Below are 25685 nucleotides of genomic sequence, written 5' to 3'. Positions count from 1 at the left end.
AGCCCCTGCCCCAAACCCCACCGAGAGAGAGAGAGAGAGAAGAGAGAGAGAGAGAGAGAGAGAGAGGAGAGAGAGAGAGGAAGAGAGAGAGAGAGAGAGAGAGGAGAGAGAAGAGAGAGGAATGTCACCTGTGGGTTGTTAGGACAGGAAGGAGCCTTAGGTGCCACTTACTTCACAGGGGAGGACCCCGAGAATCCCATTGCCCAAGGTCATGCTGCTGTTGGATGCCCAGCTGGGCTGAGAGCGATACTTCAGTTCCAGTCCTGTTCCTGCATCACTCCAGACACCCCCATGACCCCTTCCCCTCCACACACACTGAACTGACAATTCCTGCCACATTCTGCTTGGATCACACCCCCAGGCCCTGAGGGCCCCATGGCTGAGAGCCTGAGGGATGCCTGTCTGCCACTGAGAATTCTAGAGCCAGTCCCAGCCCAGGGTACTTTTAAGGTTGTCTGCCTACGTTTCTGACCGTTTTGTCTGGAACACCTCTAGGAGTCAGGAAGGTACATTCATATGCAAGAGACAGCCAGCAACTGCCCCCAAGGCAGGCTCCCACTTTGCCTTGAGGCAAGGCTGGGGCCACACTTAAATGCAGGTGGTGGGTGGCAAGTTACCTTAAGAGACTACAGATAGTTTCTTTAAAGCTTTATCACTGTGTCCTAATATAACATGGTAAATCAACTGTACTTCAGTAAAAAGAAATTAGGATATTGAAAAGCAAAACAAATAAACAAAGCGTATCACCGTGATAAAGTGGGAAGTTGTAAACGTAGCTCCACCTTTCACTGAGCAAACTTGTCTTGTGGATGCCCCACCTTTGGGTCCCCTACCCGACTCCTACTCCTTGAAGAGAGATCTGCCACAACTTTAACCTCCCCTCAGGGCCTGGCCTCTCCAAGGAGGAAGCCTGGACCAAGCAGAGCTTCCAGCTGGGTCTCACTGGTGGCCTTCTACACAGGAGGGCTGGACAGCTGCTGCGTGTGGAGTCCTTCCCGGTGACCCCCAAACCCCATCACCTGGGTGCTGGCCTGGCTCAGATGACCAGGCCCCGCTCTGCTTTACAGGGACTCTGATCATCTGTGTGCTGTTATTGTCCTGCACAGCCCTGTCTGGCTTCCCAGATCCAGGTCTTCATCTCCTCAGCAGCTGCTGTCAGCACCTCAGATCCAGCCTGGCCTGAGGTGTTGGCCAGTGTTCCCAACCGGCCTTCCCTCACCAGTTAATGTTCATTTTTGCACTTCATCTCCCATTAAGGGTCTTTATTGCAGACATCCATGTGCCCAGCTCCAACCTGAGGAAGGAAGGCAGAGAGAGCAGATACCGGCGGCCGCTCTCAATGTGTGCCACGCAGTGTGTCCAGAATGTTCTCATGACTCTAAAATCCCACTGTCTTCACTTTGCTCACTACCCAGAAACCTTCAGTGGAGCTCTCATCGAAGTCCAAGTTCAGGCAAAATACAGTTTTTCCAGACTGATCTCCCACTCGTCACCAGCACCCGAGCCTCTTCTCCTCAGACTGGTTCAATCTCAGTTTCCCAAATGCACCCGGGTTTTCCACTCTCACACCTTGGCTCCATCCACTGTCTGGCCACAATGTCCTTGCCCTCTCTTTCTGATGGTGCAGCCCTTGCCTCGCTCAAGTCTGAGCTCTTGGACGAGGCCTCCCCGGGTATTCTAGCCAACAGTACTCTCTCTCTGTCCCCTGAGCTTCTGTCGTATGTTTTATCGTCTGTCATTTGCTGTCTTGTACGCCTTTGTGTCTCGATGCCTCAGCCAGACTGGGAGAACCTTGGAGTAGGAACCGTGTCATGTTTCCTATTCATGTTTGTTTCCCCTGCGGGGCTTCACTCAGCGCTTCAGGAACTCTCCAGCAGCGTTGGCTGCAAAGGGAGGAATGAAGAAGTGAGTGAGTGAATGAGTGACTTGTAGGAGGCCAGGGCAGCATGGCTCCCTTCAAACCATTTTGTAGGTTTGGTGCCCATGGCTTTTTTTTTTTTTCTTTTCCCTTTTATCAGGTGGTTCGACTCTTTCCTTTTGGTCTCCTCTTGGACCTCAGAGGAAGGGCAGGTAACCCCGCTGAGAGATGTGACTAACTCCAAAGCTGAACCCTTCGGGGATGGAAGCCAGCAGCCACCTGTGCCACTGGCCCATGGTCTGGATCGGAGCCAGGTGTCTCTCCTCCGACAGCCGTGTGTGTACGTGTGCGTTAATCCCAGAGCCGAGGCCCCTGTCAGCCTCCTCCCAGAGCCTCTTATTGTGTTTGATTTGGTAGCATCTAACATGCAATTAAACTTATTTGGTTTTTGGGTTTGTTTGTTTCCATGCCTGGAGAATGAATTGAATTTGACGGTTGATGCTACGGTGGGAAGAATCCTTTCTCTCTCTTTTGTTGTTAATCCAATTCTATGTCACGAACGAGGCCCTGGCCTTCGTGCAGCAGGTTGAGAAGGAGCCTGCTTGGCCTCGACGTGACGCATGTATAGCTGTGGAGGTTAACTGTGTTAGCGAGGTGGGTACCCTGCGGGAATTTAGAAGGAAGTACTAACTCTTTCTTTTTTCAAATATTTGAATCGCCAGTGGGAAATGTGGTTATGCTGGTGGCTTTGTTATCAAACTGCCTGACTCACTAAAGCCTTTTGTCTTTATTCTCATTGTTATCAAGTTGAAGGCAGTAGAAACCATGTGAGGTGAGGCGGGCTAAACTTTGTGCTCTGCTGGGGCCCCCTCCTGTCACTTGTGTCCCTGTCACTGGTGTCCCTTCCCCTTTGTGTCCCTCTGGAAAAGAGGACCTCGTTAAGGGCTTGCAACCAAACTTAGTAACTGTTGAATCGGGGTTCTGTGGGCTCTAATGGCAGGTATTGTATTAGTGGTAAATTGTTTTACTTAGAATATCAGCTTTTTAAGGTCTGGGTTTTCCCAGGAACACACTCCCTCCTCTGGCTAAGAAAAGCATCAAAATTTAGAAAATTTGCTGGTGTAGCTACATGGATTTCTTATTCCCTTACAAATTGGAGGGAAGGATGAGGAATTAAAGTTTCAAGATTCACAACATTGTAAATCAACTGTACTCCAATAAAATTAATTGTAAAAATTTTAAAAATTTACAGTACCTGTACATATAAATATGTATATAAAATTACATGTAAGTCCCTAATGTTTATATCTTGAATCCATCTATAAAATTAGAAAAATGTAGTAATTAAATACCAAATGAAAAACTACATCAATAAAATTAAAATTGAAATACAAAAAAGATCTCAGATTAATAGAAAATTCAGTGACACAGTTTACTTTTTTAAAATTTACTTTTATTTATTTATTTTTGGCTGCGTTGGGTCTTTGTTCCTGCACACAGGCTTTCTCTGGTTGCGAAGAGTAGCAGGGGCTACTCTTCGTTGCATTGCGCGGGCTTCTCGTGGTGGCTTCTCTTGTTGCGGAGCACAGGCTCTAAGTGCGTGGGCTTCGGTAGTTGCAGCACGTGGGCTCAGTAGTTGCGGCATACAGGCGCTAGAGCGCAGGCTCAGTAGTTGTGGCGCACGGGCTTAGTTGCTCTGCGGCATGTGGGATCTTCCTGGACCAGGGCTCAAACCCCGTGTCCCCTGCATTGGCATGTGGATTCTCAACCACTGTGCCACCAGGGAAGTCCCCGCAGTTTACTTCTTAAAGTCCAATTTTCTAAGAGTTTTAGCCAGGAAAAAGAAAAGATTAAAGTAGTCAGGAATAGATTCCCCTCCCCTGCCCCCAAGATACTTCTGTGGGATTTCTGGGGCTCTGGGAGCCCAGCTGAGAGAGCCACTGGGCCATATGTTGTTGACGTGCCCAGAAAAAAGCAAGGTGAGTCTGTTAAAACAAACAGCATGTAAACAAGCAGCCACAACAAAACTGGGTAGACCCTGCTTATAATACTGTGGGGAATAAAGAGGTCAAAATATGACAATACAAGTAGGAGATTAGTTTTCATGGAAGGCTGTGGATGTGTTCCTTTCTGGTCCCATGAGGCTGGGCTCTAGAGTGCACCTGGGCTCAGCTGCCCCGTGGCATGTGGGATCTTAGTTCCCCAACCAGGGATCAGATTCATATCCCCTGCATTGGAAGGTAGATTCTGAACCACTGGACCACCGGGGAAGTCCCATCTACTTCTACTTATTAAAAAGACTCTTTTGGAGCCTTTAGACATAGATTTTTCTGTGTGTCACTTTTGTATATGCAATAAAGGATATAGGCACCATAAATTGATTGAAGTCTTTCTAACCTTCACTTTCAGAATCTGATTCTTCTGAATCGCTTTTCAACTCCATTCATCAGTATCCGTTTATGATGAGGCCACATCACTCTGTGCTTTCTAGAGCGTTGGTGATGCAGAGCTTTTGTCTCTGAGATTTTCATCCATGCTGCTGATACCCATTCTGCCAGTTCTGATGTTGCCACTTTCTTCATCTTACTAGAAGGTGTCAGTGGAACGTGTTTTAGGCAACCTAGACTCAGATTCCTTCTTCAAGTGGGTCTTTTTTAAAAAATCTTTTGGCAGCACCGCACGGCATGTGGGATCTTAGTTCCCTGACCAGGGATTAAACCCAAGCCCCCTGCATTGGAAGGGCGGAGTCTTAACCACTGTGCCACCAGGGAAGTCCCAGTTGGGTCTTAAATGGTTTGTTAACAGTGAACAGTCAGGAGTTTCCATTGTCTGGTCATGTCTTGGGGAATAACAACTAAGTGCATTCATGTGTAGGCAGTGACAACAAAGACAAGGCAACAGCAACCGTAAGACCCGCCCCAGTTTTCAGAGGTGAAAAAATGTATGTCTTGTAATTGATGATAATTATCCACAAGAAGTCTAGGAGTAAATGGGCACTGTCGGTATTCCAGTGACTTAGTGATGCCAAGGCTCCGGGTGGATGTCTCTGCGAGTCTCCTTGTCACAAGGTGGCAGTTCCCACACTCAAAGGCAGAAAGCAGGGAGCAGGGTCAGGCCTTTCTCCTTCTGCATGTGAGAGAGAGAAAATATCTTTCCCAGAAATCCCTTAGCAGATTTCCCCTTACCTCCCATTGGCCAGAACTGCATCACATGGCCATGCATAATAGCTAGGAGGGAGTTTGGGAAATCTGGTTTTTTTTTCTCACCATTTCGAGAACGGAATTGGGAATGACTTTTGGATGGTCAACTAACAGTCTATCCCACTGTGGTCAAATACATTTGGGGTGTGCTGAGTCGAACAACCCAAAACACTACGACTTCTCAAAGCTTTTAGTATGTGGCTCATTGAATTATAGAATATGTTTTTAAGCTTTTCCAAATTTAGGGAGTCCAAATTTATTTTCCCAAAAATAAGGAACCCAGTTTTGCCGAATACCAGAGAACCACTCTTGGCTGTTCCCAGAATAAGAAAACGAAGGTTCTCAGAGCAGAGCTGAATCGGCCGGTGGAATAAGGTCTGTGGAAAGTGAATGGAGATGAGGTTTGGAGTAGAGACTGAGCAGGGCTGAGAGGTTTACAGCTGAAAGGGCTATATTGATTTGAACCGTCTCAGATTGTCTCGATGGGTATGGGCTAATTTGTTTTCAAGAGCCTATATCCATGCTGCCGTGGTTTCTTCTGAGACAGGACTCAGTCGATACTGAGCTATTATTATCTCCTTTTCTTTCCTGACCTTTGCCACTTCCTGTCTTCATGGTGCTGGTGATACTGGAGCAGGCCAGCTGGCTTCTGGGACTGGAACTGAGTGCTTTGCTGAAATGGTCATGGACAGGTGTGATGCTGCTGCCTCTTTTCCTCAGATACATCGCTGAGCTTCTGTAAGAGCTGGCAGACCCAGGGAAGGGGTTAGTCCGCCACCGTTTATTTGGACTTAGAATCATAAAGCCCCTCCTAGTTTTTTTCCCAGACGTGATCCTTTTTTATTCTTTATTTTTGGCTGCCCCCCCGCAGCATGTGGGATCTTAGTTCCCCGACCAGGGATTGAACACGTGCCCCCTGTAGTGGAAGCACGGAATCTTAATCACTGGACCTCCAGGGAAGTTCCTAGATGTCATCTTGAATGTTTCTGAGTAAAATAATCATGGATCATTGGCTGGTGGATTTGGAGAGGATTATACTGGGGAGCGGGTCTCCCCCCTCATTTTCTTGGCAAAGACCACCCAGCTGTTATGTCTAGAAGGTGAAGCCTCAGACCCCTTGCCTACCATCGTTCAGGAGCTGTATCTGAGGCAACCAGGGAGATTTCTGCCTTTCTCACATAATGCCCTCCAAACACCCCTTTGCCTGGATTTAGAATTCTAGTTGTATATATTTTTTATTTTATTTTATTTATTTATTTTTAAATCTATTTTTATTTTTGGCTGCGTTGGGTCTTCGTTGCTGCACGCGGGCTTTCTCTAGCTGCGGCGAGAGGGGGCTACTCTTCGTTGCGGTGCGCGGGCTTCTCATTGCGGCAGCTTCTCTTGTTGCGGAGCACAGGCTGTAGGCGCACAGGCTTCAGTTGTTGCAGCACGCAAGCTCAGTAGTTGCGGCACGTGGGCTCTAGGGCGCACAGGCTTCCGTAGTTGTGGTGTGTGGGCTCAGTAGTTGTGGCGCACAGGCTTAGTTGCTCCGCGACATGTGGGATCTTCCTGGACCAGGGATCGAACCCGTGTCCCCTGCATTGGCAGATGGATTCTTAACCACTGTGCCACCAGGGAAGTCCTGTATATATATTTGATTATTTAAATAGTTTTCTTTCTGCTGTTGTTAGTTTCCTGGAGACATGTTTTTTTTTTAATATCTTCGGTAGGCTGAGAACTTATCATTTTCATATTTTAATGCATCTTTGTTTCATTCTGACATTTTTTCTAAAACTGTCTGCAAGCTCCTTTGTCTTCCCCCGTTGCCTCTAATGAACTCATTCTGCGTTTGCTCCTTTAGCTAACTGACTCTTTTGCTAAAGTTACTTCAGTGAATTACTGTGCTTTGTTGGCTCATTTTCATTACTATTTAAGTAAAGTGAAAAAAATATCTCCAAACCCTTCTGCCATCTCTGAAAGCCTCTTAACTAATGCTGTCATGGCCCTTGTTGGTTTCATCAATCCCACCCCCCAGCCCAGAGCCCTTGTTAGCTGCTCTCGCTGATTTTGTGCTGATTTGTTGGTTCTGTTCCATCTGCGGTGCCTATGGTCCCCACGTCCTCTAGCCCTCTAGGACTACTCTTTCCTTCATTATTCAAATAAAATACCTCCGCCCCCGATCCATGCACCCCACGTACCTATGGGAAGTCTGCATGCCCATGAGTGTTTCTGAAGATACCCAAGTGTATCAATTTGCCTAGTGGTTACTTGCCTGTCACCTCTTGCTCCAAACCCCAGCCCAGTTCTCAATAATCCACGTCTCCTTACCAGCCCCTCCGCCCTTGGGTTTCCTTCTCCCCCAAACACAAGTCTCCCCCTCTAGCCCCTGAGGCACACCTAAAGCAATGCTATCATCCCTGTGCCTTCCTTATAATCTTTTCACTTTGACAGATTCTCTCATCCAGATGGCGAGGCCCTTCCCTTTCATAAGTATAATGGATTGATTTTGCTTTTCCTAAACAAAAGAACAGTTTCCCCCGAGACAGCTTCTGTGGCTCCTTGAGAATAAGAAACGGTTACGGTCAACAGTGTTTTGTTGCGTGTGTGTCTTTTTTTAATATCATCTTTTTCCTTCCTGATTCATTACCTTTGGGTATTTGATGGAGCTCAAATGTGACAGTGGCAGTCAGTGTGACTCACGAACAGCCATGTGAACAGATAAAAGAAATGGCTGTTGTCATACATTTAAAAAATACCGTCTGCGTTTTATTTCCTTTGAAAAGAGTAAGCACTGAGCACATAGATTATTAAGTTCTGATATTCTAGCCAGATCCTTGTGTCCTGGAAACAGAGCAAAATGTAGCTCTATAAGGATTTTGATTTATGTAAAGCCCGAGAAGCCACAGACAAGCCCTGGAGAGTGGGAACCGAAGGCAGCAGTCGTTTCCTCGGCCCTGAGTCTGGCTGAGGCTCGGGCTTATCGTGGGGGGGGGGGGGGGGGGGGGGGGGGGGGGGGGGGGGGTGGGGGGGGGGGGGGCGTCTGAAGGAGAGGAAGGAGCCTGGAGCCAGAAGAGCAGTCCCTGAGCCCACAGGAGGCCCTAGAACATTCTGGGCCTGGACCCCCTCAGTGTTCCCTGCAAGTACACCAGGCAGCTGCCCCTCTGCAGAGTATTCCAGGGGACTGGCCTCCACCTTGCTGACCGCCAGAGCCCCCCTCTTGGCCTCGGTTGCATTCGCCCGCCACAGCTGCCCCGGTCTGTGGGGCAGGCCTCTGACGTGTGCCCCGTCCTGTGTTGTGTCCAGGGACAGGGTGCCTTATCAGAGAGACTCCGGAGCTTCAGCATGCAGGATCTCTCCACCATCAGGGGAGACGGCGCCCCTGCTCCCTCAGGCCCCCCGCCACCGGGACCCGGGCGGGCCAGCGGCAAACATGGCCAGCCTAAGATGTCCAGGAGTGCTTCCGAGAGCGCTGGCAGCTCAGGTAGGTGTCACTTCCCTTCCCCTCTTTTCCACCTCGTAGGCCTTGCTTTCGTGAAGGGAGACCCAGGCCCCCCTAGGGTCCTTGCCCCAAGGACTCGCCACCCATACAGACATCCATCAGACCGTGCCAGGCCAGCCAAGGGGCAGAGCACCACTTGGGCCAGGGCAGAGGGCTGGCCTTGGGGACTCTGATCGGGGGGCAGGGTTAGGTCACCTGCACCAAAGGGCCCCATCTCCTCCATCTGATTATCTGGGGGTGGGGGGGTTGAGTAGTAGTACCTGGACCAAGCCTAGAGGCGACAGGCCCAGCTGGACCTGGACCAAGGCAGCTTTCTCTGTGTTCTTCTTCTCTGACCCCACACTCCCAGGAGGGCTTACCTGTCGTGAGCACCTGCGTGTCTCCTCCCACCCAGCCAGGGCTTACGGCACGGTATCCCTTTTCCCTGCACGGTATTTCCTGTCCTGTCTCTCACTCTACCATCTCCTCCCCTCCCTGAGCCACCATGCCCCATGCATAACCTCGGCCACCACATGCAAACACCACACTAGCTCTGAGGTCTAACTCCTGTGGAGGCCGGGGCTTTACGGAAACCACACCTCTACCTCGATGTCTACCCCTGGTAGAGGGGTACCTGGGCCAGGATTGGCCTGGAACTTTGTTTAAAAGTGCAGAGTCCTGGGCCCCCCCGCCGGGGGATTCAGTAGGTCTAGGGTGAGCCCCTGGTATGTGATACTGTCGAGGTTGCAGCCACATTTGGGACCCACTGACGTCTGATCCCTCAGTGGGTTTCGGGCTTGTGGAAGGTAGGGGCAGGGATTAAAGGGCTATGGAGTTGGACCAGGACTCAGGGTTTCCCAGACTGTTCCTTGGGAAGATGACGGGGCGAGCACTGCTGCTGCCAGCAGAAGGTTGATGGGAGCCGAGCACTGCTGCTGCCAGCAGAAGGTTGATGGGGAAGGGGCTGCAGGGGATCATTCTGGATCATCACCTCCGCCCCTCCACCTTGCTGGGAAATTGAGCCTGGGGGCTGAAATTGGGCCACTATTGGAATCTCTGGCTGTGACGTGTGCAGGTGGCTAGCCTGCCCTTAAATGTATAAACAGGGACCTCCAGGCCACCTAGACCTAGGCAGGGTGCTGTGAGGTACAGCCTACAGGGGCATCTCAGTCCTGTGCCTGGGGTCCTTCCAGGCCCCACCTGACTTGAGGGTCTAAGACATGGATGGGAAAGAGGGAGCCTCACCACTGCCCTGGGAATGACAACCCATGCTCCCTTCCAGGGAAAGGAGAACGGCTCAGGGCCCGGCCCAGCGTCTGCCAGGTTCCAACCCTCTCAGGAATGGCCTCTCTACCCCTGGCCCCAGGATTGAAGAATGTGGCTTTTCTGTTGGAAGGGAGAGATTTTAACCCTAGCAGGGCTGGGGAGGTGGAGGCTTGGCCATGGGGGTGAGGTCTACCTCAGGTAGGGGAACCCTGTCCCTGTGCCAGGGGAACTTAGCATGGAATCCCAAAAGGCCAGGCAGGAGGGGACCTTGGGGATCACTCAGTCTAATCCTCTGATTTTGCCAATGAAGAGACAAAGGCCCAGGGAAGGGAGCTGTCACCAGGGTTGCCCGCCGGTGACATTCTCCTGTGGCCCCCTGACTCCTAGGCCAGGGCCTTCTCTCCACTCACCTGCTGGCCATCAGGTTTCCCTGAGCATCTACAGCTTCTGACCTCCTGGGCACCGTCGCAGAAACAGGGATGCGAAATGCAGTTAGATATCGCCTCCACCCTCGGTCAGCTTCCCGGCTACGAAGCCTCAAATGAAAGCTGTCATTGGAAGAAAAAGGGCCCCAATTCTCTGAGGCTCGGTGGGCAGAGCTAGAACCAGTGGGATCAAGTTCCAAGGGGGTAGCCACTTACCAGCTGTGTGGCCTGGGCAAGCTGTTTATCCTCTCTGCACCGCAGATTCTTTATCTAAACACACGGAATGACAAGCCCCATTTGTAGGGTTGTCGTGAGGATTCAACCGAAATAATCCACGTAAAGGTGCTTAGGGTCATGCCTGGCACTCGAGGTCGTAGCTGCTGCCGGTTTTGTTCTTCTTGTTGATATCTAACTCACCTACGAAAGCACTTTATAATACGAAAGTATCCAGGACAGAAATGGGCTGCCTTGTGAGACAGTGAGATTCCTGACATTGGAAGGGCCCAAACCAGTCAAATAGTCATATACCAAAGCTCTAGGGAAGGATTCCTGCTTTGGCTAGGAAGTGGGCCTAGGTGGCCCTACAGTCCCTTTCCCTCTTAGAGTCTATATTGTCATTATCGAGGTGAACGAAGCAGAGGAAGTAGGCTCAGAGAGGTCACACACTGTGCCAAGGCCACACAGGACTGGGATCCAGGCCTCCTGCCTACACCTCCCCTTGGTGGATGATTCGTGGCAGCTTCAGAACTAGGAAAGAGAGAGGTTTGGTAGGATCTAAAAGGTGATGGATATTACTCAGCCATAAAAAGGAATGAAATTTTGCCATTTGTGACAACATGGATGGACCTGAGGGTATTATGCTTAGTGAAATAAGTCAGACAGAGAAAGACAAATACTGTATGTTTTCATTTATATGTGGAATCTACAAAATGAAACAAACAAATGAATATAACAAAACAGAAACAGACTCAGAGATACTGAGAACAGACAGGTGGTTGCCAGAGGGGAGAGTGGTGGCGGGGAGGGGTAAAATGGGTGGAGAGGATTAAGAGCTACAAACTACCAGATATCAAATAGATAGGCTACAAGGATGCAATGCACAGCACAGGAATATAACCATTGTTATTTATAGTATCTGTATATGGAGTATGATTGATAAAAATATTGAATTACTGCACCTGTACACCTGAAACTAATATAATATTGTAAGTCAACTATACTTCAATACGGAAAAAAAAAAAAAAAACGGTGATGGGAGGCATCCCCTGGGCTTTGAACATCTTCCCAGACAATCACTAGATGGAAGCGGATTTGGGCTGATTTGTTTGGTTCTGACCCTGCTGCCCTCCGTCCTCTGCTGTGCCCCGTGGGGCAGGGGCAGCGCTCTGGTTGCAGGTGTGCGGGCCAAGCAGGTGGAGTTTGCAGAGAACCAGAGAGCCTGCAGTGCTGCCACACGACCTGCTCTCCTCACTGCCTGCCCTTGGCCGTGGCGCCTGTGATTTCAGGGGGCCGGCAAGGGAGGTGCTGACCTAGCAGGGAGGGCAGGGACCGTTGGCCCTCGCCCTGGCTGTTCTGGGCCTAAAATAAAAGTCATCTCAGAAAGAAAGACCAGTGAAAGGTGGCCCAGGGTCTGGGCGTGGGGCAAAAGCACCCAGATCAGAGGCTCTGAGGCTGTCGTAACCCCAGAGTGGAGGGTGCGGGTGCCTGGGAGGGAGTCAGCCAAAGGAGGCCCAGCTTTGTGTACCCTCCCAGCACCCAACCTCGAACACCAGGCATGGTCGGGTCGGGGAAACGGCCCCCGGTCTGGGCTTCCATCCTGGCTGAGTGACCCCGGGCCTGTGCAGAGACGGTAAATGCAACACAGCGAGGCAGACGTCAACAAGCAGTCACCACACTTGTTCCCTCTGGGCCTAGATTCAGCCTCAGAACCTTCCTCAGAATGATACCCCAGGCGGCTGCTATCAGAGGATTTGACCTTGGCACAGAAAAACGAGCTCAGTTGCCTTCAGGTTTCCTCTGGAGAAAAGGCGCAAGAATCCCTATCCCTCCTACATCTTAGGCTTGTGAGGAGAGCAGTCACAAGTCACAGGGCTTATCTGCAAGCCCTGGCAGGTAGCACCTGTTGCAGGCAGGCTGGGAGAGGATGGGCAAGACGCGGTGGCTGCCCCCCCGTGGAGTTGTGTGCAGCGTTGGAAGCAACAGTTTCAATGTACATATAGGTAGAGTTTGAAAACACGAGGCCTAGTGAAAAAAGTACAAAATGGAATAAGATATTGTATAACAATTTATGTAAAATAAAAATATAGGCCCATTGGTGTAAAATAGCACTATGCAGTTTGCATCGCCCACCCTGCAGAAAGGACTGGGAGGCGTTTTGTCAGACGCCATTTATTGAAAGTCTGGCACTGAACCCCAGGAAGGGTACAAGGGAGTTGAAAAAATGATCCGTGCCTTCCATGAACTTGGAGACAGCCTGTATTTAGTGAGCACCTACTGCATACCAAGGGCCAGATGTGCACCAAGACCAATGGACTGTGTAAGATAGCAGCCAATTAGCTGTTTGAGCACTTTGAGGGTTCAGCGGTCTGTTTCCTTCAGGTCATTCTGAACTGGGAGACAGACAGAGGAAGGGCAGCTGGGCAGGCACAGTTGGAGTTATTTCTCAGAGGAAACTTTGACGTCAGCCTCTGCCTTCCCTTGGGCTGCAGGACACAAGGACTGACCTCTGTGGGCCAGGCAAGGTCATCCTTGGGCTGCAGGACACAAGGACTGACCTCTGTGGGCCAGGCAAGGTCATTTTCTAGCACCCGAGAGGAAGCTGGATCTGAAATGATCCCCTCCGCCACCTCGGTGTCTCTACAGAGACCCACATTCCTGGGACCCCTGTATTGAACACACTGGGATCCCCACACCTCCCTGGGACCTCCCGGTTTGCCTGGGGGCTGGTTCCTGTCAACTGGAGGCTATCACTGATGGTGCCCCCATCCCCACAGTGTGTACCTGCTGCTTTACCTGCAGGACCTGGAAAGGTGAGTAGACAGCCAGCATCTCTGCAGTGTGCGGGACTCGCCTTGGGAGGAGGCTCTAACCATGAGCTGGTGTCAGACCTGGGGGCTCCCTTTCAGCTGCAGGGTCTGGGGTGGTGGAGTCAGGAGGTTACCTCCTCCAAACAGCAAACATGTATTACCCTACAGCGAAGCCAGGCTAGACATTTGGGAGCGGCTTAACTGGGTGGTCTGGCTCAGGGACGCTCAAGAGTTCCGGTCAGGATGTCGGCCAGGGCTGCAGCCATCTGAAGGCTTGACTGAAGATGGCTGTCTTGTGACTGTTGGCTGGAGGCCTCAGATCCTCACCACGTGGGCCTCTCTGGGGCTGCTTGAGCACCCTTACGACATGGCAGCTGGCTTCACCCAGAGTGAGTGATGCAGGAGAGAGAGGGCAAGCAGGAAGCCACGGTACCTTTTAGGACCTGGTCTGAAGTCACACACCACCACTTTTGCCTTATTCTGTTTGCTGGAAGTGAGCCATTAAGTCCAGCCCACACTCAAGGGGATGGGAATTCATCTCCACCTCTTGAAGGGAGGAGCAGCAAAGGGTGTGGTGGAGCTATTTTAAAACCATCCCAGGGTCATAGTTCCTTGTGCTCTGGGTGGTGATGACACAGGCACTTCCCCAGCTCCTCTGAAGTGCTGGAGCCCCAGGGGTTTCGGTCCTTGTGCAGCCAAGGGAGCCCTTGTCCTGCTTTGCCACTTAACCAGCTATGTAAGTATGTGCAAATCACCTAACCACCCTAAGCCTTGATTTGCTTCAAATAGAGAGAAAGATCCCCGCTTCCCCACTTCACTGTGCTGTTGTGAAAATGTCTGTGAAAGGACTTTGTGAAGGGTGGTGATGGTGATTACTGTTAGAGCCCGGGGACCTCAGGGAGCCCGGCCGGCCCCTGCTGCCACCCTCCCTGGGTGTGGGCGATAGCTTAGCCACGCTTTCTCTCCTGACCTGCTCCCGCGTTTTCCCTGACCTTAACTAGACATGCGAGGGACCAGAAATGGTGCTCAGCCCCCTTTGCTCCCCCCGCACCAAGGAGGTGCCTTTGGCTCAGAAGGTGAGAGGGGCCGCCCCTGGCCTGCAGCTGCTGGCTGGTGTGAGGGGAGGAGAGAGGCACGCCTGGCGCCCTTGCTGCCTGTGCCCCCTGCCCCGGTGCCACTGAGACGTGGCTCGCGCCTCCCATATCGGTGGAGGGAGAAGGGTCCTGTTTTCCCTTTAGTTCTTCAGTTTTAAGACTTTTCAATGCTAAGGTTTTCAAAGGTCTGTAGAAGACATGGGGGTTTTGGAGGCCATAAACCTAATGAGAACCAATGGTCCAAGGAGTCCTGAGCAGGGCTGCGGAGACCAGCGTCATGCTGGAACAGAGGAGTGTATATATGCTCAGCAAGGATAAAAGAAACGGAGGGGCTACACGCAGCTGTTTCCAGCGCTAGCAGCCAAGACTCGGGCCTGGTGGACGTACTAGTTCATGGGAAACAACCACAGCGTCCCAGGCAATTATGGTTATTTCTATCTAGTCACCCTTTACAATTTTGAGTTTGTAAATTCCATGAGCGGTTCAGAAAGCCTCTCCTTCCGGGATCTTGTCACTTGGGGGACCGGGGAGAGGAGAGCTGCCTTCTCCTCTGTTCTTGCCTCGTGGGCCTGTTCTGTGCTGCTCTCTGCATGGGGAAGCCCTCGCCCTCCCCATGACCCCTGGTGGTTTCATACTCAGAGGCTGCCTTTCCAGTACGTTTAAATAGAATTACAGCCGATTGTGGGAACTGAGTAGAGTTCGGTCTTCCTGGGAGCTGCAGGGATGGGGGCTTCTTGGGGACTGGACAGCAGGTGGGGCTCGGTGGAGGCCTCTGGCTGGGGTGGCCCTGCTCAGGGTTGTGATCTGGGAGCCTTTGCCCCAGCCCTGCCTTTTCTTGGCCCTCTTGACACCCAGGGCCCTGGAGTTCTTCCCCGTCTCCCTAAGGCCTTCTTGCGAGGAACCAGCTAGTGGTCTGTCCACCCCATTTCCCTCTGTGATGGTGGGAAAACCCCTTGGCGCTCCAGGCCTCAGTCTCCTCCTCTGCAAAGTGCGGGGGGTGGGGGTGGTTTGAGCTCGATGCCCCTGGGGCCCTGTTTTCTGCAGGTGAAGGGTGCTGAGTGTGAAGTGTCAGCAGACGGTGTCGGGGGGAGGTTGGTCTCACGCCCGGGGCTGGGGCAGTGATGCTGGGAGAGAGGATTTCAGGGGGTCACAGACGCTTTGGTCGGAGGGGCCCTCCTGGTCCCCGGAAATGATTTCCATCTGTGCGTCTCGGGCCCCAGGAGAACATTCTGCTCCATTCCCGCCCATCTGTTAATCGTTTCCTGTTGTCTCCTGCACATCTGTCTCTCTTCTTCTGTGCTTCTGTTATTCTCTCTCTCTCTCTCCCGCTCATACCTACCGCCCTTTCTCCCCGCTTTTCTCTCTACCTGCCTTGATGTTATATAGAGCTGAAAACTGACTTCTATTCCTGCTTGAAATTAGCCATAGAGGTGGGTTTTTTTAAAAAGAAATCAAGTGTATGGGACCTATAAAAAGCAGAGTCATCTCTTTTTATCCTCTCTATTAAAAGAGAGAGAGAATTGCCTCTTTCTTGAGGGTGGCCCCGCGGCAGTTTCTTTCCTCAGCAGCCGGAGCCGTCAGAGGTTTGGAGCGTGGGCAGAGAGTGAGCGTGTGTGTATACCTGTGTGTGTGCACGAACACTCACACGTGTGTGTGAGTTTCATCCCCAGAGGTCCTTCCCTAACAGAATATTCTCTTCTTTCTCCTCTGTGGCTGTCGGGGACGCTGACGTGAGTGTTCCAGATGGGCGTGCTCTCCTCCAGATGCCTTTGCTGACTTTCGTGAACGGCTCCCACTAACGTGTGCTGCGGGGGAGTGTTTGCTAACCCGGGGTGTTTGCTGCACTGGTGGGATGGTGGGGGAGGGGGCGGTCCCGGGGCTCCTGCGGAAGGATCAGCTCGGCCTTGGAGGGCTGGGAGTTTCTCCCTCCCTGGCCTCTCCACGGAGAGAAGAGGTGCAGCTGCTTCCTAGCCTGCTGTGGACACGTTTGCTAATACAGACCGTCAGTCAAGGCCACACACTCACTCCCCTGCCGTGGAAAATAAGGGCGAGCCCTGTCCTTTCCTAGAGGCTGCGCAGCCTCGGGCACCGTGGTCAGCTCTGCGGGCTCAAGGCCTTGGCTGCCGTTCCTTGAGATTTGGAGGTGGTTGTGGCCATGACCTTGCATGAGATGTTCCTCATACAAGTTGTCTTCAGGAGCCATCAGAGTATTAAGATGTGGGCAGCAGTACCCTTTTGGGTGAGAACCTATTCAGTCACAGATTCTATTTGGATCTACAGGGAGAGGAGGCCCACCATCGAATTTTCTGCCCAGCCACTCACCTTCGTCCTGGTGCCCATCTTGATGGGACCAGGTTCTGTGGGGTTTATATATCTTCATTTATACGCCTCCCTGTTTCACAAAGGATTTAAGTCCGGTTGTGGACATACAGATGATAACTTGAACCAACTAAGAAAAATGAAGCTTGAGAGAAAGGGAATAGGCAGGTAAGATGGAGTCAGGGTGAGAAGAAAAGTTTAAGTGCATGTCACAAAGTCACAGACTGTCCAAGATGCTGGGCTTCCTGGCAGCCAGTGCAAATAGGGGAACGCAGTTCAGAGATTCAGTGTCACAACACGGTAGCCAGCCGGAGGCTCAGAGGCTCAGCTTGTCCACAGTGGTTATTCTCACGGGTCCCGAGAGTCAGGCAGAACATTACAAACAACATTCGTGGCAAAACCCCTCCATGAACACAGTAAGCAGTAGGAGTCTTCTCTTTTTAGCAGGTTCTCCCTGTGGCTTCCATCCGAAGCTACTTCCAGCCCCCAAGCTGCCCGCACTAACCTCCTTTGTTCCCCACCTCTGCTGAGTTGAATGATTGGTTTCTATTCCTGCCTGGATATCTGGGTTCCCCTTGATCCATCACTCCTAGTGGGCCAGAGGGTCACTTCTTTGCTACCCTTTAGTCTATGCTCAAGGATGCAGTGGAGAACAAACTCGAAGCCATTTTTGTTTCGGTCCAGAGACAGTCGTTGTTGTTGTTATTATATTACTATTATTATTTTGGTAACGTGTGGGTTCAGTGAATCCAGACCACGTGAGCAGGCTGAATTGTTCGATGCCTGAGGATGTTTTGGTGACTCTGGGCTGCCCTCTGAACCCCAGAGTGATCGGTACAGAGAAAGCCCTGGCCCCGGATTTAGAGGGAACCACGTGTGCAGAGGCACAGACTCAAACCGGTCCCCTACCCGTTCTCAGGATGTGGGGTTCTGTGCTGGCGCGGACGGAGCTGGCCCGGCTGCTTCTGCAGTTTCTGGCCTGGCCTGAGAGCTTTCGGGCCTGGGCTGGCCTGTCTCTTTTTCCTCCTGGCAGGTGTCCAGAAGGAATGTCCTTGTGATAGGTGTCAAGTTCTGATTTGGGACAGGAGCCAAGCCCTCTGAGATGACGTCAGGTCTCCACCTCGGTTAGTGGACGAGCAGCCACTGTGGGTACAACCCCAGGGTCAGGTGCTCCGAGGGGCCCAGGAGGATCAGCCATAGCTCAGGACGCTTTCTGTGGGGCTGAGGCAGTGAGACTGAAGGACAGGAGAACCAGGGTGCGCAGCACAAGCCATGTGGTACACACATCCCAAGCCCCGCTGGGAGTAGAGAGGCAGGCAGGACCGGAGCATTCAGGGAGGGCTCCCTGGAGTTGCCAGCCTTCATGTTCCTCGGTCCTAAGGATGCAGCTGATTTGGCCAGGGGAAGGGACCAGAGGGAACCTAAACCCGGAGGAGACAGGCTGGGGGATGCACTGGAGCAAAAAACGCAAAGGAAGTTTAATGATCTCTGGGCTCTTACTCAGGTGCTGTCTGAGCAGGTTGCTCCCAGCCTACGATTCAGCTTTGAAATCCGTGGTTAAGGCAGCTCTGCTCTCGTGCTGCCCCCTGCCGGCTGTTGGGAATATAGCAGCAATGACCCGGAAAGCGGCTCAAGATTAGGCTTCCGCTGTTAGTTTTACTAAGCCCGCACCGGGTGCTGTTATTCCCCTTTTGGTAGAGAGAACACATTTGGTGGCTGAAAATGTTTTGGGGAGAAGTAGCAGGGTGTCCCAGAAAGAGTTCTGGTTTTTATCTGCAGGCCTTGGGGTGGTCGGACCAGGTGATCTGAGGGCCCCCTGGCTGTGCATTCTGTGATTCTAGGTAAAAACAATATACGAAGCCTAGGAAGATGTGTCTCTGGGTGTCAGATAAACTGGGTATGGGCAGGAAGTATTTTATATCTCGACTGAGATAGGACCACATGGCCAGATGACATGGAATATGCTCAGCATTGAACATTGCAAAAATACCGTGCACTCAGTGACACGAATCCATTCTGGTGCTCTCCCTGTGGGTTAGTCACGGCAGACCAAAACAGGAATCCTGCTGTCGTTTTGGAGGGGAAGACCGCTGCTAGATTCTCCTTCCACTAGGCTCCTCTGCTTCTCTAGGACTTGGCCTTTGAAATGAAAAATCTACATAGCTTTGCTTAAGGTTCTCTTTGAAGGCTTCCTGGCATTTTACATCCTGTCTCTTAAAGAATGCTTGGAGTTGAATGTGCAAGTGTAATGAAGGCACTGTCAGCATTGCTGGTTTGTATTATAGAAAACTGTGCTATTCCTCTCCAGAGGTCACTGCCACCATCTTTCCTAGAGATTCTTTCCCGGAGCATTCTTCTGGTATGGCCTCACAGCTCTAAGCTGCAGGGTTAGACGTGTCTCAGTTAGGGCAGCACTGTCCCCACCTCCCCTGGTAGCTTATCAGTAGATTCTGAAGCCTGTGCCCGTTCCCATGCACGGCGCCTGACCAGTCTCACAGTTGCAATGATCCTGGATCCTCTGCAGTATCGCTGGAGGATACCGGGGCCTCGGCTCTCCTAACCGGCCTGGCTTGCCGTGCTGTGTGCCTCACTTTGACCTTGCGTGCCCTTCTTCGCTCCTTTCTACGCTGATCCCACCTCGCTGTACTTTGTCTCCTCTGCATAGATTGTAAATGGACATTCAGTGGTTGAGGGGGATGTGAATGAGGGTGGTGTGAAGGCATGGGAGCCTCACCAGGTCCAAAACCCATTGGCATTTTCCGATGATGATGAGGAAGACCTGCTGGATTTCATGTACAAGTATAAAGCGCCTCGAAGGACGGAGTTCCCCCTGGAGGTACACGGTGTTGGGGGCTGCGGGGTGGAGCGTGTGTTTGCACAAAGGGCTCTGCCCTGGAGAACTGGGGCTCCTGGGGGCAGCATCTCTTCGGGCACCCAACGCCTCCGGAGTGCCTGGGGCGGGGAGACCTCCCTCCATCAAACAGGCAGGACAAGCCACTAGGTAGCGTCCAGCTACTTGCCAAGGGGTAAAAAAGACCCTACTACTTTTATTTGGAAATAGGAGAGGTGAGATAGTGCCTAGGGATTAAAAAAACAAACAAAAAACCCAACTACCAACCTAAGGTGATGTGTGAATGAAAAGCAACCAAATGAGTGTTTGGGAGGAAGAAAAACTCAGAATGTGTTATATGACAAGTCTTTATAAAGCGTGTTCATCCCTGTATCTCCATGACACAGCGTAGTGCCTGGTACAACACAGATGTTCATAAAATGTTATACAAGGGGCACAGCCCTTCGAAATGACCAAAACAATACACTTGATGGGTGTACTCTTGCCACTTGTAGAGGCAGATGGAGTTTTGGCAGCAGGAGGGCCAGGCCTAGAGCCTCAGGGCCTTGCTCTGTGCAGGGTCACCAGCCTTGGGCTCGGGTGCAGGGCCCGCAGAATCGGGGGACCCCAGAGTCTTCCTCTCTGTCCCGTCACATCTCCCCCCCCCCCTTCCCCTTCCCCTGAACACTGCGGCCTGAGAGTCCATCTGCGGCAAGTTGGGAGTCCCCCTGCCCACAGAGCAGAGACCCTTGTGAGCCTCAGGTGAGGCAGCGCGTGGAAAGGCTGACCTCCTTCCCGGAGGTGCCAGAACCATTCTAGGTCCTGAGGCTTTGTGCCTTTTTGCTTTTGTTTTCGTACAGCTGCGCAAGCTGCTTTACTGTTTATGGTTAATCTGCTTGAGGCAGATCCCTAAAACAGAGGTTTCACCGATTCTTTTCTTACTGTGTCCAGAGGTGGCTGGTAAACATTTCCTAGGCGCAGAGGTGTAGCGTGAGGACTCAGGATGTGGAAGGCCAGAGCCTTCCGTTCCTGCTTCTTTCTCTTCTGCCTCCCTTCCGTGTGCCCGCTGGGCACCAAGCTCCTTGCTGGGAAACGGTGGTGAACTCGGCCCTGCTCCCAGGAAGTCACAGTGTGGCAGGGGACACAGTGCACAGAGCAGGCACGCTCCCCCGTGGGCGCGAAGTCCTCTGACGCCCTGTCACGTGCTAAACAATGTGAGAACCAAGGAGCCGATCCTGGCTGTGAGTGGGCCATGTGGGTGGGGCTCAGGAGTGACTTAGGACTGAGAAGGGAGGAAGGACCTCTGGTCAGAAGGGATGGAGGTATGAAAGGGCAATGTAGGAAACGAAGCTGAGTACAGAGAGCTGGGGCCAGTTGTGAACTCCCTTGAGTGCTATGCTAGAAAAGATTTCCCTTTTCTTTTATTGTGATAGTAACTTCCCCTGTGATTTGTGTGTCCCATGGAAGGAGGGGTCCCTTGATAGCCATTTGTAGGGAAGATGAGGTGGAACCCTTCATACTTAAAGGCAGTGTTTCCTCTGTTGTGTGGTTTGCTGTGCATGAAGGGATTTCACCTCCAGAAAGAGGACTGGAAATTTGGTGATGGAAATTTGAAGCACGTACCAAGTAACACGAGGCTGGTTCCCAAGGGAAGAGATGGGGAGGTCTTTCTGCTGAGCCACTTGGTAAGATCATTTTGCTCTCAAGGCAGAAACAAGATGTGTCATCCTTCTGTGTAGCCATTCACTTGGGAGATCCAGGGAGTTAGGAGAACATGAAGAGGGAGGCGCCGGGCTCCTCAACTGGCTCAGCTTCATGGCGATGCTTGGGCTGTGACGCCGATTCCTACTGTGGACACTCCGAGTGGGCCCCCAGCCGCACCAGCCTCTTCACACACGCGTGCATTTGACCAAAGGAGCTGGAGTCTCAACACAAACCCAGCCGGGTGCTGTCCTCGAAAGCTTCCATGCTATGCCAAATTGAGGGGTCCTTTTTCTGTTTCCTCTACCAGGCACCGCCTAGAATCCTTCGATCTCGCTTCAGGAAGAAAAGTACCTCATCCTCGGCCACTGAAACCACGTGAGTGAGATGAGCCAACAGCACTGGATCCACAGAATGTTTCTTCTCTGCCTTAAAGAGCTATTTATTCACTAATAACATAGAAACCCGCAAGCTGGTGTACTGAGCGTGCAGCCTCGGACATGGCCTTTCCTCTCTCCCCTGTTCCACTTTTAAGAGTTTCTCTTCCCCCCTCCTTTTCTTTCTTTTGCTGGGGAGAGGCTAAAGGGAAAGGTAGTGTGCCGGGGGTCAGCAGTTTTCCACAACTGGACCGGCGTACAGACAGCAGTGTTTTAGAAATAGAAGAGAATCACCCCCACTGCTGGGATGCACATTTGTAATTTCTTGGTTGCATACTTCGTTTTTAGTCCTGTATATGCAAACAAAGCAGTTTTCTTTTTAACTTCTTTTTGTTCTTGGTACTAGTACTTTGGACTACAATGTACATATTTATGGCTTTTGGCTTAATATAGTGGACTTGCAAGGGCTGCCAGAGGTTCTGATGTGTAAGAAAACTGCAAAAGCAGAAGTGTAAAAAATTATTTTGATTCTAGAGGATGTCTCAGATGTGCTCATGAAGCTTCCAAATACAACTCGAGTACAACATCCCTTTTCCTGCAGGGCGATGGTCCATATCCTTCAGACGGTTAGTCAACAGACCAGAGTGAAGTTCAGAATGGAGAGGCAACATTTTAGTGACAGGTGTGAGTGTAACGAAGGCAGGGGAACAGCCTAGAATAAGAGAAAAGTCACAGGAAGCTTGTCTCTCCCATGGATCCAGGATTAGGAGCTTCTGAATCCTTACAGGGGATTTATCATTGTCTTAGGCAGGAGCCTCGCCCTTGGTAAAACTTCTCTCGGGCGTGTAGACTTACAGCGCTGTTGTAAGGAATCATTTTGAGTGGTTCAGAAGTGCTTGACGATGACTGTGTCTCCATAATAGGACCCAGTGCTGTGACTGATTTCCCCAGGTAGAGGAGCCCACAGTGGGAGCGCCTCGTTTCAGGAAACACTAAGCGAAAACCAACCCATCCCCCCAAACAAAAGCAACCCTACGATCATGCTTTGTTTCAGATACGCGGTGAAGTACATCTGAGACACCTGGGTAACAGTCCAAACGCTGGGTTCTAGAAAGGTTTCGGAGGTCGAGACCTTCATGGATGTGACTGGCTCCCCAGCTCACGGGCAGCTCTGGCTCATGCCCTCTGTTCCTCTCCTGGCCTGTGCAGAATGTGAACCAGAGAGATGTCGCACACTCATGGGCACTCGTACTTCACACAAGCCCGCGTCGCTTAGGAAGAGAACAAATCACTGTCTGAGGGGACTCCCTGCTTAGACTGAGAATGTTATCTGAAAAGAAGAATCTGGTTTAAATAGCATTTTGGTCTGAGGCAGCTGCTCTGGTAGAGCTGAGCCTAAATGCAGGACTCATACACTTACGCTTAGAGTTGGCGTTTCCCTTCAGTGTGATGCATGCAGTGGTCACAACCCAGTTACTTATAATACTTGGATTGTGTCTGTTCGTAGATAGGCCCTGAACACTAGAGAGTGTTATGTACCACATAGAACCTACTGTCGATCAGCTAGAAACAGGCCCAGTTAAAGACTGAGCTACGCAAACACACATCAGTCTTTGCTGGTGACACACTGGCTGGATCTTAGCCACCTCCGGGAGGGTTTTACTTGAAGTTGCTTGTTACCAGATGTGCATATTTAAATCCCTTTTCCCCACAATGCCTCTGAAGGTGACTTTGTAATTTACAAAAGGATTTAGGAAAATAAACCTAAAAGCAAATTTGTGGTTCAGAGGGCAAACAGAGGCTGTCTGTTCATTGTCTGTGCCCCACACCCACCAATACCTAAACCCCGGAGGGAAGACAGAAAACCTGTTTTCTTCAAGCTCACTGAATAGTTTCAGACAGAGGAAAAATATGTGCTTTAAAATGTATTTACCTGTCACTGGGAGTACCCAGAATTATCAGAAACAAAAGCAAAAAAAGCTTAACTCATTAAGCAGCTTTTTAGCAATTTTTTTTTTTGCCAAAATAATAAATGCCTGTAGCAGCAGAGATTAAAATCCTATTGTGAACAAGCTATATTTTCACCATTTTACAATGGAGAGTTTTAACAAGTACGGGCTATGAAGTTTGCACTCAACTATACCAAAAACAGGTTTGAAGCACTCTAGTCTCAGACATGCTGTATTAGTTCTCATTTAAGATTTAAAAAATATAAAGGTATCCAAACTGCTGTCTTAATGTAACTATTTTTCCTTCAAGCGTTGGTTAGGGAGTTGGATTCTCTCTTAAAAACACCCACTGTACAACTGAGAGCAGCTGTCATATTTCTGGCAAAACATGTTTACTTATCCAACAAGCTGTATATTTGTGTGGACTGACGTAAAATGTGAACGCCTCAAAGTGTACAAGTAGTGATGTGGAGTTCTGTCTAGAGGATAAAACTGAATGTTTTTAATTGGCTGATTTACAGACACAGGCTGTTTACAAAATGCTAGCTGGAAAGTCTGTACTTTTCATGTAGTAACTTTCGGTTCTTTGCTATTGAGCACCTGTTCTGTTTCTGAGAAGATGAGACGTGGTGTTGTACTTATAAACTGGAGAGTTAGGCATAATCCCTCCTGGCCTTATGTGAATAGCTTGCTCACTTCGCTGGCCTCTGAAATGTGTGTTCTCTGTAGTATACTGTCCATGTGTCTGTGATAACAGTGCTTGTCAACCACGACCACCACCGAGTACCTTCCTAGTTCACCTTGCACAGTATTGGAAATGGTAACGGATGTGTGCTTCATTCACAAACGGCACACACTCAGAGAGCTGGCATTCTGGACGGTGACTGTGTACACTTGCCCTTGGTTTATTTCTGTAATCCCCATAGAATGATCTGTAATCAAATAGTATACTGAACTGTGCATCAAAGGGATGTAAAGTTACAGTATTCCAAAGGTTGAAGTTCTGCTGTTTTGTTATAATGCCTGATATATATCTTGAATAAAGTCTTAACATTTTTCTTTTAAAAGACATCTTTGTAATGTTGGGCTTATGAGGAAAGAGAAAATACTTAAAAAAAAAAAAAATGTATTCGTCAGCAAGGATTAGAAGCTGAGTACTCAGCCACTAACTGGCCTGGTGCCTGGTGACCTGGCTCCGTGCCTACTGCACAGAATTGTTGCAAAGAGAAAAAAATTAATTGATATCTGTGCTTTGAAAACCAGCTGATCGCATAAATATAAATCTGGTACTATGTTTGTCTTACATTTTTAAAGGTCGCCAGTGGAAACCAGGTATCTGTGAAAACAGGGTAGTTCATCTGCAAGGCAGTTTTAATTCTGCAAACAGACCTTTGGTCTGTTGCTATCCTTCTAGGAACCTGTGTCCTCATCTGCAAATGCGGGAGAAGGGATGCAGGTCAGAAGAGGGCGGGGTACATGGAGATGCACTGGGAGTTATGGATGCCCTTAATGCCACTGCAGCCCTTGCCTTTAAGATATAAACGGGTACATGGACTTCCCTGGCGGTCTGGGGGCTAAGACTCCGCGCTTCCACTGCAGGGGGCACGGGTTTGATCCCTGGTCGGGGAAGGTCCCACATGCCACGTGGTGCGGCCAAAAAAAACAAAAACAAAAAAACCCCCAAAGACTTGGAAACTCAAAATCTGAAACGTCACAACGAAACGCTCATTTTCTTTGCCTTTATATTCCTATATGTTTGGCACGAGGCCTGTAAAGCATAGCAGCAGCAGGTAAAGAAGACGATAGAGGACTGAAAGAAAGAAGAGATGCAAAGGAAGGCTGAAAATCCACTCATTAATCACTTCCTGAGCCAAGTCCAATGTCAACAGAACTGATATTAACCAGGTTAAGAGCTGACAAATAACAAAAAGCAAAGTTACAAAATTTAAAAGCTGACTTGCTTCTGTGTCATAAAGAAGCATTTAGTATTTATGGTGCTAGATTACAGTCACTTGTTGATTTTGATGTGAATTTTCATATGTTGTTAGAAGACTTGGGGAAATACACAGGATTCCAAGGAGACGGACCCGGGTTCTGTGACTTACTAGTCGTATTTTGGGTGACGTATTTAACCTTCTGTGAGCTTCAGTTTTTGCAAATCTAAACTAGGGACAGACAGA

At 50.3% G+C, this 25685-nt stretch overlaps 1 protein-coding gene across 5 annotated transcripts in view; it reads left to right on the top strand.

The window, feature by feature from the left end:
• Window positions 1-25685, top strand: part of REEP1 (receptor accessory protein 1) — a 126493-nt gene that overhangs the window by 87688 nt on the left and 13120 nt on the right. For 2 of the 5 annotated variants that reach the window (XM_032652760.1, XM_032652759.1), the window contains exon 6: window positions 8344-8521. In XM_032652760.1, the coding sequence (XP_032508651.1) occupies window positions 8344-8521 (178 nt within the window). Of the gene's footprint in view, window positions 1-8343; window positions 8522-13202; window positions 13239-19332; window positions 19485-21489; window positions 24573-25685 lie in introns of those variants that run through there. The other 3 variants (XM_032652763.1, XM_032652761.1, XM_032652762.1) reach the window with 3 other exon arrangements.

This window comes from Phocoena sinus, chromosome 13 (assembly GCF_008692025.1).
Source record: "Phocoena sinus isolate mPhoSin1 chromosome 13, mPhoSin1.pri, whole genome shotgun sequence".
Lineage (NCBI taxonomy): Eukaryota > Metazoa > Chordata > Mammalia > Artiodactyla > Phocoenidae > Phocoena > Phocoena sinus.
The sequence above is the reverse complement of the archived record's forward strand: the minus strand, read 5'-3'. Positions and strand labels throughout refer to the sequence as shown.